The 13,516-nt window shown below is 49.3% G+C and overlaps 1 protein-coding gene across 6 annotated transcripts in view; it reads left to right on the forward strand.

The window, feature by feature from the left end:
- The first annotated feature begins 212 nt into the window (after window positions 1–212).
- DOT1L (DOT1 like histone lysine methyltransferase) overlaps window positions 213–13,516 on the forward strand; it is an 82,169-nt gene continuing 68,865 nt past the window's right edge. For 3 of the 6 annotated variants that reach the window (XM_083421346.1, XM_083421348.1, XM_083421347.1), the window contains exon 1: window positions 217–570. In XM_083421346.1, coding sequence (XP_083277472.1) covers window positions 490–570 — 81 coding nt within the window. In that variant the 5' untranslated portion in view covers window positions 217–489. Of the gene's footprint in view, window positions 571–13,516 lie in introns of all 6 variants that reach the window. The other 3 variants (XM_083421343.1, XM_083421344.1, XM_083421345.1) reach the window with 2 other exon arrangements.

A 13,516-nucleotide genomic window follows, 5' to 3' on the forward strand; every position in this document is an offset into this window, starting at 1 on the left:
CTCATCCGCCCGCGCGTGCGTCCTCCTGCGCGCGCTCCCGCCCGCCCGCGACCTATCCCACCGCCACGATAGTAGCGAAACAACCTATGGCAATAACATTGGTTGGCATCTCCCGCCCGCCCGCTTTCCCTCGGCGTCCCTGTTAGCTCGGCCGCCGTGGCCCTCCTCCGCGGCCCCTCCCTTCCCTGACGCCGCCGGGCGTGCGAGGGAGGGGGGCGAGCGGCCCAAAATGGCGGCCGCGTCGCTCTTGGTGCGGCTGACGAGGCGCCCGGCCCGGCGCGAGCGACGACAATAGAGAGCAGGGGAAGGAGCGGCCTCCCCTCTCTCCCTCCCGCCCCCTCCTTCCTCGCCTCTCGCTGGTGCTCCTCCTCAGCCGCCGCCGCCGGTCTAGCATGGTGCGGGTCCGCCGCCGCTGGGCCCCCTCCGCCGCCCCGACCTGACCTCGCCTGCTCCCTCGCTGCCGCCGCCGGGGTCCCTTCGGCCGCCAACATGGGCGAGAGGCTGGAGCTGCGGCTCAAGTCGCCCGTGGGAGCCGAGCCGGCCGTCTACCCGTGGCCCCTGCCCGTCTACGTGAGTGGCGGGGGAGGCGGGAGGCCCAGGGAGGGGGCAGAGTTGGGGGGCTTGAGGGAGCGGAGGGGGGGGCTCTGTCTTATCTCCTGCATTTTTATGGGGGGGATTCGAGCGGCTGTTGTGTCACCTGGGGGGTTATAGGAGGCTTTTGGCTGTGTGGGGGTTTTTTTGGGGGGGGGAAAGGTTGCTAGTTGTGGGGAGGGGTATTTGGGGGGGTTGCCATTGGGGGGAGTCTGTCGGGGTGGGGGATTTGATGGGCTGTTGTGGCACCTGGGGGTTATAGGAGGCTTTTGGTTGTGTGGGTTTTTTTTTGGGGGGGGGAAGGTTGCTAGTTGTGGGGAGGGGTATTTGGGGGGGTTGCCATTGGGGGGAGTCTGTTGGGGTGGGGGGTTTGATGGGCTGCTGTGTCACCTGAGTTTTTCTGCTTTTCTTTTGAGAGGTTGCTTATGCGGGGAGGGGTACGGGGGGGGGGTTGCCATATGGGGTATTTGGGGATTTGAGTGCATTGGGGGGCAGTCGTGCTGATGGGGTGGTGGGGTTGCTCTATGTAGGGAGAGATTTGGGGGGAGTTGTCATCTGGGGGATATGTAAGTTCAGGGGGGTTGCCGTCGGGGGGAGTTGGGGAGAGGGGTTGTTATATGTGGGGAGGAGCGTTTAGGGAGTTGCCATATGGGGTATTTGGGGGATGTGTAAGTTTTTTGGGGGGTGACAAATGGGGGAGTTGGGGAGGCAGATTTTGAGGGGTTGTTATATTGGGAAGGGGGGTGTATAAGGTTCAGGGGTTGCCGTATGGGGGGTGGGGGGGATGCAGTGTCAGTTTGGAGGACTATGTGGGGACGAGTTGGGGAGGGGGATGTGGGGTGGTTGCTATATTGGGAGTTCGGGAGGAAGATTTTGGGGGCTGCTGTGATATTGGGGTTATTATTTGGGGAGACTTGGAGAGTGCAGCTTAGTTGGTTATAAGGAGGAAACAGGCTTATTCTATAGGGGTGGTTTCTGTATCCGCTCTGGGGGCTACAATTGGGTATGTTTTGTGGTAATAAATGGATTTCTAGGGGTACTCCATTAGGGGGGGAATCATACGTTGTGTGCATGCATGGAATAATTTGCTGCCTATGTGGCTAGGTGGGTAGGGAGCAATTGGAAGTGTTAAGCGGTTGGGAGGGGGGGAGAAGGAATGTGACAAAGTTATATGTCAGGAACTCCACTGTGCAAAAACATGGGTGGGGTGGGCTATGTGAATGGGGAGTGCTATGCCACTTGAGTGGGTTGCATTGTGGGGGGGGGGGGTAAGTTATATGGGGGAAGTTTGGCTGCTTGGAAATGGAACTTCCATGGGGGGAAACTTATATGGGTGAATTTAGGATGAGTTATTACACAATGGGGCTATCCAGAAACTGTGTGTGTTAAGTTGGTGGGGTGGGGGGTGGGGGGGTCTTCCTGCCAGGGCAGGTATTACGTTGGGGGGGGCACGGATGTGGGATGCAGCTGGATGTTTCTTACTGAGGAAACAGAGAATGTTATGCAAAGGGCAAGGAGGTCATACGTGCAGTGTTTTTATTTGAAGGTCGCCCTTCACACCAAACGCTTCACACTCTTTATACAGACATGTGCATTAGAAATTGGTTCAGCTCCCCAGAGCTACTCATCCACATGATGTCTCACTTGGACTGCATCAGCAGAAAACTCTCTCTCAGCATTCCACACGTTCCCATGTTAAAATTTGACCCCCCTCTTAATTTCAGTGGTGAACTGTTTGCACCCCAAGGGCCATGTTACCTTCCCGGTAATCTGCCAAGGGCCACATACCAGGGGTGGGTGGGGGCAGAGGTGAAAGTAAGAGGATGCAAATGTTGCCTTTTGTGCAGGACATGAGGCACACACACTGCCACACACAAGCACCTTCTCTAATATTTAAACTTTCCTGTCCTCAAAACTTTTTCCTGGAAATGATCCTGATGTGAAATTAAGCCAGCCTGTCTACAGGGCTCAGAGGTGTCTCCAGAATATGTTCTTTGCCACATTTGCCCTTTATCCTTGAGTGCTTTCCTCTGTTCTGTGTGCTTTTATGTCTTCCTCCAGTGTTTTGATCTTGACTTTCCCCCCTTCAGAAATCCTCCACAAGGAAACCTCTTCCATTTGAATCTCCTGCGCAGAACAGCTTCTCTGGGGCTCAACACACACCACCCTCCCCTTTTCTGCTTCTCAACTCCTGACAAACTGATCTCTACTTCCTTGCACCCACTAGCTGCCATCCTTTCCCCTTTCGCTTCTTGCAAGGCTCTTCCGGGCTTGCCTTCCACACACAGCTTGGTTCATCTTCCTGTGCGTGCTCCTTGCTTCCTGACTTGCTTGCAGTTTGCCAGGGACATCTAGCTTAGATGGCTTTTAAGTGGAAAATTAGACACGTTTCTGGAGGGAAACGCATCTTGGCTGCTAGTCATTATGCTTACCATGGACTGACTCTGTAAACGTGTGAGGGTTTCATATCTCTGCACTCCAGTTGTAGGGGAGCAGTGGTGAGATAGGGCTTGGTGTGGCTCCTTCCTTGCCTGGTTCTGGCATGAAAGCTTCCCCTTTCTCCCATGCTTTTGGCCCTCAAGCTTTAAAGTATTTGTGGCCTCCTTTGCTGAGGCAGACCTGCCTTTCATTTGTATAGATGTGGGGGTGTTTGTGTGTGTTGCAATTGGCTTAAATGTTTCTGTTATGTTTGTAAGTTTGAGTCATTTGCCTGAGTAAAGTTGCTGATAAATACATAATACATCAGGGCTGGGGAACCTTGAGATGTACCCCACCCCCTGGTAAAATTTACATTCATTGTCCCAACTGTTTTTATCTCTGCGCACCACTGGCAGGAGGAATGGCATGGGCAGTTGCCCAAAAGATAAAATAGAAACTCCTCCCTGCCCTTTATCATCTTTGATAAGATACTTTTGTATGTGTAGATTGTTTGGAAACTTGCCCCTTGCTTCTCATTAATACCTCCCGTTTGTGGTCAGATGCTATCCTGGTGTGGTGTGTTCATTACTTAGTGTAACCAAAACATTTATTATTATTATTATTTTGCACCCAGTAATCTCCTTGCTTTAACCTTCCAAATCCTCAGTTGACCCACTGAATGCAACTGTCACTGGCCTTGCTCTCTCTGTCCTGACCCCATTGCTCGGGACACAGAGCTGTTGCCTGCTTGGGCCTTTGCCAACCTTTCCTGCTCAGCTCTCCCCACCCTGTCTTGCTCCCCCACATACACACTCTTTTGAGTCCCAGACATTCTTTGCATCCCAGGCCAGCCATTTCAAAGTAATCCTACTTTTCCTGTTTGTGGATGACTCACCCACTTGCAGATACTCCTCTAGGTCCACACCCCAAACATCTTCCTTGCCTCCTGTTCCTCCCTCTTGACACTTCCACACCTCGCAATCCTTTGCCTGCTGTAATGCGTGCTCTTGGAGAGGCATGTTTCATCTGTTTCCCAAGAGCATTAAATTATTACGGGATAATTAAGGGTTTCCCCTTCCAGACTTCTTCTTCGTCCAAACCCAAATCTAGTGTTGCATACCTCCTTTCCCCCAACATTTGGACTCAGTCACTCGTTTTGGATAAGCTGCTGCAGGGAACAATTAATACTCTGTGGCTGCATGGATTGTGCAAAACTGATATAAAGGATTAGGTTCCTTTTTTGTTTCTTCAGCGCTAGGTAACAGGGCCCTTCTGTTTTAGGGAGGTGATAAAGTACAGAAAAACAAATTAATAGAATTAATTAGCTGTGTTTTCTGGAGTGGGTTTGGATTGAGAGATGAATAATAGAATTGTAGAGTTGGAAAGGGATCACAAGGATCATCTAGTCCACCCCCCTGCAATGCAGGAACCTTTTTGCCCAATGAGGGGCTCAAACCCACAACCCTGAGATTAAGAGTCTCCTGCTCTACTGACGGGGCTATCCCACAGGATATATGGAAATGCTTGTAACTTTCTCATGATGATGATGTTGTTGTTGAATAAAAAGCAACCCTAAGGTCATTTTCTACCTGTGGGTTTTCCACTGGTTGGAAGAAGATGTACAGTGGGGACGAGGAGCAAAACGAGGGACGCCGACTGAAGTAAAGAATGTTCTTCAGTTCCTGTTCCTTCATGGAAGAGACATGCCTGCAAATTTCTCCCCCCTGTGATCCATGTTTGGTTATTTTGGAGCCCGCTGGCGATGACGCCTCATTTCATTTTTGCAATGGTGCGTCTGTGTAGCGTTCTAAACATCTCACGAATGTGGCTGCCCCCTCCCTCCCTCTTATGAATAATAGTGTTTGGGGCGGATCTAACCCCAGAGAAATAACATTTTTGGAAGTATTATATGGTGGGCGTGAAAGAGAGAGCCGCTTCTCAAAAGGCTGTTGTGCTCAGCATCTCAGCTGGGTCAGAGGACTTGCATTCTCTTGCCAGAGAATGGGCCTCTTCTTCTTCCTCCTCCTCCTCTTCCTCCTCCTCCTCCTTCTCTTCTTCCTCCTCCTCCTCCTAGCTGGCACGGAGCTTATTTGAGTACTGTATTTCTGTGGCCTACGGCATTTCCGTCAGCTGTGTTTCCATGCCTCTCAGCGGTTAAAATGAGGCAGGGTCCCCATGCCTTGTGGAGACCCCAGTGGCTGTAAGAGATCCGTGCTGCACAGGTCAGCTGCTAAGTGTGTGAGTGGTTGAGGAATGACAGTTTGTTTGTTTTTAAGGAGAGAAGGGCAAGCCCCGCTGCTGCACGCTGATGTTAGCCTTGGCTTTCTGTCATCTTGGTGCTGTGGATACTCCGGTTTCCAAAACATCCTGCCCGTTTAGGAGGGCGCGCTATTTTTGATCGTCTTGTTAGGCTGTTCCCAGGGAGCAGTGCATGGTGGTTAATGTCCTCTTTCCTGTTTGGGCAGCTCTGTGTGTTCGTGTGTGTTCCTAACGCTTTCACAGAAATCGAAAGTGCAGTTGCCTCTCTGCTTAGTTTCTTTTCATCACTGGGTTTTTTCAAGATTGGTTTGCACAGAGTAATAAATCTCATTTCAAAAGACCATCTCAGTTTGTTGACATTCCAACCCGATGCATTTTTTTAAATTGAAACTTTTATTTTAGAGCAAAATCTGGCTGTGGGGTGGAATTAAGAATCTGTAAAGCTCTTTTTGTTAAAAGATTTTTTTTTAAAGTGTGTGTAAGTCCCCTAGAACAGGCACCCCCAAACTCGGCCCTCCAGCTGTTTTGAGACTACAACTCCCATCATCCCTAGCTAACAGGACCAGTGGTCAGGGATGATGGGAATTGTAGTCCCAAAACAGCTGGAGGGCCAAGTTTGGGGATGCCTGCCCTAGAAAAATTATATAGAATTAATTTTGGGTTGTATGCAGTTACTCAGACTAGGTGCATTGAAATTAATAGGTCTAAGTTACTCATGCCCATTAATTTCAATGGGCCTTCTCTGAGTATGACTAATATTGGAAACAACCTTCTATTAATGATATTTTAAATTAATGTATAGAATAAATATTATTACTGAGGATGATATTGGGTTGTGGTACCCAATAACTCCAAGTAAAAAGGTAAAGGTAAAGGTACCCCTGCCCGTACGGGCCAGTCTTGACAGACTCTAGGGTTGTGCACCCATCTCACTCAAGAGGCCGGGGGCCAGCGCTGTCCGAAGACACTTCCGGGTCACGTGGCCAGTGTGACATCGCTGCTCTGGCGAGCCAGAGCCGCACACGGAAACGCTGTTTACCTTCCCGCTAGTAAGCGCTCCCTATTTATCTACTTGCACCCGGGGGTGCTTTCGAACTGCTAGGTTGGCAGGCGCTGGGACCGAACAACGGGAGCGCACCCCGCCACGGGGATTCGAACCGCCGACCTTTCGATCGGCAAGTCCTAGGCGCTGAGGCTTTAACCCACAGCGCCACCCGCGTCCTCAATAACTCCAAGTAGATACCCTGAAATAAATGGGCATGCCTAATTTAGGCCCATAAATTCCATTGTGTCTGCTCCGAGTATAACTTAATTGGAGACACCCAACTGAAACATCCAGAACAAAGTGAAATTTTGGTACGCCCTGAAAATCCACATCAAACAAACCACAGCATCTAGTGTGTATATTTCCTGTTGCCTGGAAGAGTCTCCCAGGGCTTTCAGGAATCAGATCCTGCAAGTCTGTGGGGGGACGACCTTCGTAGTCTGTCCCCCCAATCTTGCATGCAACCGGGTTGGCTGCCAGTCCAAACCTTACTAGGAAATGGCCTGACCGCGACAATGGGGCAGTCCCAGTCAGCACCACCACCTTAACCCACCCCGCTTTCTGCATCCATGCCAAATCTAAGCCCTACAGTGTGCATAGGTGACCTTTTGAGAGAGCCCCAGGTTTCCATGGTGCCCGTCAGGTCCTGTTAAGGTGATCCCAGTATGGACCTCAAAGCACTGTCCTTGGGTTCTGCATCCCACCTTTGCAACCACATCTACTGGTTCGAGTAGAGAGATGGGTGGGTAGTAAACAAGCCGTCTCCCTGTGCTGCCTCTGTGGCCTCCAGCACCAGATTCAAGTCCCAAAGTGGAAGTATGACCTGGTGGGGGCAACAGGACCATAGTGAGCCCCTCCCCTGCATCCCAACCTCTGCTGCTCCTGCGCCAAGTACCCAGGCAGACAGAGCTGAGTCAGACTCACTCTGCCCGGCTCACCAACTCAGGTTTCAGTAATGCCGGTTTGGCCCCCTTGTCGAAGTTTCAGTCAGACCAACCCTTGTTCCACGGCCTCCGGAATCTGGCACTAGGAAGGCATTTTCCACTTGACCTTGGTGGTGAACGCTGCTCCGTTAGACCTGCTTTCCACGGCTTGTTCCGTCCAGTCCCCTCTCAAAGCCCATTACCATATCCCGTGATGGTGTCTTCATGCATTGGGCGCATGTGTGCATAAGAAGTGCCTTCTTCTCGCCTGTCTCTGCATCTGTCGCCCTGACCTGCAGCATTTTCCCCGCTGTGCATCCAAAGCCGTTACCGAGATGAGGGACGTTGCAGGGATTCCGCGAGGCTTTTTAGAAATCAATCCACTTTGGACAGCACCATTAGCTAGCCTGCTGACATATAGTCAGCTGTAAAAAATAGATAAAAATAAAATTCTCTCCTCCCCGGGCTTAGAAGCTTTCTGGCACCAAAGGAAAGAAGGGTGCCCTTGTGGTTTCAGAGCTGAGGTCTCTGACGTCAGCAGACTGTCTCTTAGTTTCACTGCTCTGTTTCCTTTGCTGGAGGTTCAAGTAGCAAGGTGGAAATCGGTTCTGTTCGAGTGAAGCAGAGCTTTTGGGATTGTGGTATGGATGGAGTGCTGGGTTTTCGGTCAGAGGAGACCTACTCAGCAATTGAGGTGTGTGTGTGTGTGTGTTGGTAGAGTATGAGACTCTTAATCGCAGGGTTGTGGGTTCGAGCCCCATTGCAGAGAACAAGATTCAAGACCTTGTGGTCCCTTTCAGTTCTACAGTTCTATGATGCTAGGTATTTGGGTGTTCTCAGTTGGGGTGTCTTTAAATAAACCAGACATTAATTTTATTTATTGCATTTATTTGGATATCACCTTTTTATCCCCAGTTGCTCAAGGGGGGGGGGTGTACATTGGTGTTCTTCAACTGTGGGCCCCATGATGTTGTAGGACTGCAACTCCCATCCTCCACTTCTAGCTTAGCCCAATAGTCAGGGATGATGGGATTTGTAGTCCTACAAAACCCAGGGAACCAAGGTTGAGTAACACCAGTGTCCAAGGTTTTCTTCAAGTCCTTATAATCCCCACAGTGACCCTATAAGGTACCTTAGGCTGAGAGAGGCCGTGACTGGCCCCCAAGATCACCAGTGAGCCTTGTGGCTGAGTGAGTCTGGCACTCTGAGCGCCACATCACAGGGGTGGCTCTTTCAGCAGCTCTTAAACAGAGGAGCAGAGAATCAGTCCTTGAACTTTGTCCCTGATAGGTTTGCGTTCTGCCAGAAAGTTATCATTGGGGTGTGTGCATGCTAGAATTTATCAAATGCAGACATGGGGAGGAGGGGTCATCTGTTCTGCAAGGCACACTCAGTTCCCCTTTCCAAGGCTACCCAACCAGAATACACTGAAGAAGAAGAAAAAAGCAAATACTGGATATGCAAAATAAGGTTATGCATGCTCAGCCTATTTGCGAAATTTACTGGGGTTGCAGCATTTCAGCTTCCCCCCCAATACAGAAGTTGTGGTTTTCAACGTAACACACCTTGCGTTCAGCTTGCTCTGATGTTTAACATTGGACTTACTTAGCTATATAACTGCAGTGAAATTTCAAAGAAGGAAACAGCAGCGCGCCACAACAGTGTAATTTTGCTTATGAAGTGTGCATCTGCCCACCCTTGTTAAAGAGGCTCAGCCACTCCTACAAGCAGAGTTTGGGGGATACTTATTGCACCTTTCAAGGCTCTTAGTCCATTCATCCATGAATGCCTTGTGTCGGTGGCCCCCACCTGGTTGCTGAAATTAGGCCTGAAAAGGAGTGCCTGTTGCAGCTGATAGCTTCTCCTTCCCACAAGCCAGCGTTCGAAATTTGCCAGGCGCATTTTGCTCCTGGTTATCAGCCAGGGACGCGGGTGGCGCTGTGGGTTAAACCACAGAGCCTAGGACTTGCCGATCAGAAGGTCGACGGTTCGAATCCCTGCGACGGGGTGAGCTCCCGTTGCTCGGTCCCTGCTCCTGCCAACCTAGCAGTTTGAAAGCACGTCAAAGTGCAAGTAGATAAATAGGTGGGAAGGTAAACGGCGTTTCCGTGCGCTGTTCTGGTTCGCCAGAAGCGGCTTAGTCATGCTGGCCACATGACCCGGAAGCTGTATGCCGGCTCCCTCGGCCATTAAAGTGAGATGAGCGCCGCAACCCCAGAGTCGGCCACGATTGGACCTAATGGTCAGGGGTCCCTTTACCTTTACCTATCAGGCACTTGCGACCAAGTGAATATGCCAGGATGGTGCCTGAGGCCTCCCCCATCTGGGGATCATTGGACCTGAACTGTTTTGGAATTTAAATTAAAATCATTTGCAGATGATTTAGTAGTCACAGTAAAAGAGCCAGCAACATCTCTCCCAATACTCCCAATACTTTTAGAGAAAATAAAGGAATTTGGGCAGGCGGCTGGATTTAAGATAAATGAAGGGAAAACTAAGATGATAGTTAAAAATATGACTGAGTTGGAAAAAAGAGAGTTAGGAGTAATGACGTACATGGAGATTTATAAGAAAGTCAAATATCTAGGAATTTGGCTTCCAAATAAAAACCTGAATTTATATAAAGATAATTATGAGAATGGAAGACAGGAGTGCCTGGTGTGCTCTGGTCCATGGGGTCACCAAGAGTCGGACTCGACTAAACGACTAAACAACAACAATTGTGAGAAAGTGTGGATTGAGATAAAAAAGAACTTGGAAGTTTGGAGTAGAATGAACCTTTTAGGTAGGATAGCAGCAATGATGAATGTCTTGCCAAAGGTGTTGTATTTATTTCAATCAGTCCCGATAATAGGCAATGTTATATGCCCAAGAAGTTACAAAAAGATATATCAAAATTTGTCTGGAGTGAATTGTTGTCATTTGTCTTTAGTTCCCTCACTGCCCTGCTCAGAGTTGGGAAGAATATTCCTATGTTATGAATGGTCTGAGTCACCATTACGAAAAAGAGGTTGGAATAGGCCAATAGAGATGTGGACTGTCCTGGGATTGAGTGACTTTTCTTCTTTCAGTTCTCAAAGTTCGTAACCTGGCTCAAGGTTGTCCTCTGAACTAGCCAGATGTTTAACTGAGAATCCATCACCGTCAGTCCATCATTTGGAAAATAAGACTTTAGAGCCATCTTGCCCCCAAAGGGCAACTAGGCATTATGTTTTGGCGCCTAGCTTATACAGTGGTGCCTCGCAAGACGAAAAGAATAAGAATCCGTTCCGCGAGTCTCTTCGTCTAGCGGTTTTTTCGTCTTGCGAAGCAACCCCATTAGCGGATTAGCGCTATTAGCGGTTTAGCAGCTATTAGCGGCTATTAAAGGCTTAAGGGATTAGCGGATTAGCTGCTAAAAGGCTATTAGCAGCTTAGTGCCTTAGAAAAAGGGGGTGGGGAGCGGGGGGAAAAAACCCCCAGGAATCGCAAGACATTTTCGTCTTGCGAAGCAAGCCCATAGCAAATTCGTTTTGCGAAGCACCTCCAAAACAGAAAACCCTTTCGTCTAGCGGGTTTTCCGTCTTGCGAGGCATTCGTCTTGCGGGGCACCACTGTATATATGAGTTTCTAACACCACCCCCAGCCTGAGATTTTCCTCCAGGTTGAATGGTATAGAGATGGGTTCTCTGGCCTGAATAGCTCATTGGCCAGAGTTACTTGTCATGGCTGGGGCCTGTTTAAAACTGAAGCATGTCTGCGTGTTTGTACGTTTATACCCCGTGTACTTTGGGATGATAAATCTAGAACTGCTGCCTTCACAGCTGGATTTGCATAATTGCTCAGCTGCTGGTGGTGTCACGATGTTCAGAGCTCGGAGGGTGACGTGAAAGCATGTATTCCCTCCCTCCCCCCCCCCGCTTCATATTGCTAATTAAGGCATTGGGAGGACAGAGGCTTTGGTGTTCTAGGTGCCCCCTCCCACTGGCTTTCATGTAACACTGAACGTGTGACTCCCCCTTCTCCCCACCTCCCTATTTCCTGAAAGGGAACATGAAGGGTTTTTTTCCTCTCTAATGAATCAACAGTGCGTAGTTCTTCTTATCTGGGTAAGATGAATCGTGCAGAGTTTGAATAATCCTCCCTAATTTCCCCACCCCCTCAATGACTCAGAAAGTGGTTTTTCTGAAGCTGACCTCCCCTCCCCACCCTTTGCATTTGTCGCTACAGCCCTTACAACAGCAGTAGTTTTTCTTTATTTTCAACTTGCTAGGAGTCCTCGACTTCACTTTGCAAACACGCTCATTGCTCCCTCCTTACATACACACACTCACACAGAGCAAAGGTGAGCTAGGAAACAGGAACGTAAACTCCTAGAGATAAAAAAAAAAGCTTTCTTGGAACAGGGAGGTCTTCATAATCATTTGAGCGGAAGGTCAGTTTTAAGCGGCGTCCAAGATCTGCTGTGTTCCCCAAGAGCAGAATTGGTTCTGCCCAGTGCTGTTTACACTGACCAGCGATGGCTCTACAGCAGGGGTGCCCAAACCTTTTTCAATGAGGGCCGGATTTGATGAAGTGAACATACATGAGGGCCGACCAAAGTTATGGACCTTTTTTAGGATTGAAGTTCTTATCTCAGCCCTACCTGGAGATGAAGCCTCAGATCTTCTGCATTCCAAGCAAGTGCTCTCCCACCGAGCTGCGGCTTTTCCCATCTTAGAATTGCCAGAAAGGTGCCCATGTGCTTCTCTCCCTCCTGGCCTCCTTGGGCTGATGCTGCATGAGGGCAACAACCTCTCTGGCTCAACAGATGTTGGGTGTCAGCCTTCCCCAAACCGGCATTCTCTAGGTGTTTCGAACTACAACCAGTGTCAGAAACTCAGGTGCACAGTACAGTGGTGCCTCGCAAGACGAAATTAATTCGTTCTGCGAGTTTTTTCGTCTTGTGAAGCACCACTGTGTATTGACGGTTTCCCATAGGAATGCATTGGTGGTTTTAAAAAAAAGGCGCAAGACGTTTCGTCTTGCCAAGCAAGCCCATAGGGAAATCCGTCTTGCGAAGCAACTCAGAAAACAAAAAACTCTTTCGTCTTCTGAGGCATTTGTCTTGCAAGGTACCACTGTATAGTCCAGGCATATCCAACTCCCGAGAGACTGTAATCTACTCCCAGTATAAAAAATCTGGCAGTGATCTATCCATTGTCCTTGGAGGGGGGGAGGAACGTGCGTGGGGTGGGTGGGTGGATTGTCCAGAGTTGTTGAGCTTTTTTCAGAGAGGATTGTGTGAACAATTGCACAGAGATTTTTGCTTTCCCCCTGTAACTTTTTGTACATGATAAGGATCTTGCGATCTACCAGGATCAGCCGGGGGTCTACCGGTAGATCATGATCTACTGGTCGGACGTCCCTGCTATAGTCCAATTGCCAAATGGCACCTTAAACCTCTGGTTGCGGTCACTGTGACGATATGTCTAGTTGTCACTCTACCCATCTGAAAAGCGATGCTGCTTTTGAAGCCTAAGGATCAAAATTGTTGCAAAATAAACAAAACAATTGCTAACGTACCGTTTGTGTGTGTGTGTGTGTGTGTGTGTGTGTGTGTTTGGATGTTTTATACTTTAGCAGAGCAGTTTGTAAAAGTCTTGAACGACCTTTGAATTGAACTGGAACCGAATTAGTTCCTTTTCAAGGGCAGGGGAGGAGCCGAGTCAAATTCCTTTTTTGAAATGAGTGTTCCAAGTTTGGTGTGTTGCTTTTTGGGTGGGTGTTCCTCCCCTCCAGGCAAGTGAGTGAGCAGCCTTGCTTCTTAACATTTTCATTAAAGGTTAACCACAGAGATGAGTAAGGCCCGGTGTTAATGACACCCTTCCATGCAAAACCCCACAAGAGAGCGAGCATGGGCGGGCGTCCCATTTGCCCTGAGTTAGTCACTCCGTGGCTCATGGTCGGCCTGGAATCAGGGGGCCGTGAGGGGGAGAGCTGACTAACTCACTTTTTAATTCCACCTTTAGATGTTTCTTAAAACTCCTGCCCATCTAACCGTGGTTATCACCCAGATCTTGCTGGTTTGTTATCAGTTTGTGTCTGCCCTGGCCTCTGGCGGTGTTCCCAGGCACTACTGGTTTTTTACATTTGGAAAGAAGAAAAGGCCTTGGCCTACTCCAGGGGTCAGCAAGGTGTACCTCACCTGGGCTGGTTCATAGAATCATAGAAGAGTTGGAAGAGACCACAAGGGCCATCGAGTCCAACCCCCTGCCAAGCAGGAAACACCATCAGGGCACTCCTGACATATGGTTGTCAA

The sequence above is a fragment of the Podarcis tiliguerta genome (assembly GCF_965153285.1).
Source record: "Podarcis tiliguerta genome assembly, chromosome: 18".
NCBI classification, from domain to species: Eukaryota; Metazoa; Chordata; class Lepidosauria; order Squamata; family Lacertidae; genus Podarcis; species Podarcis tiliguerta.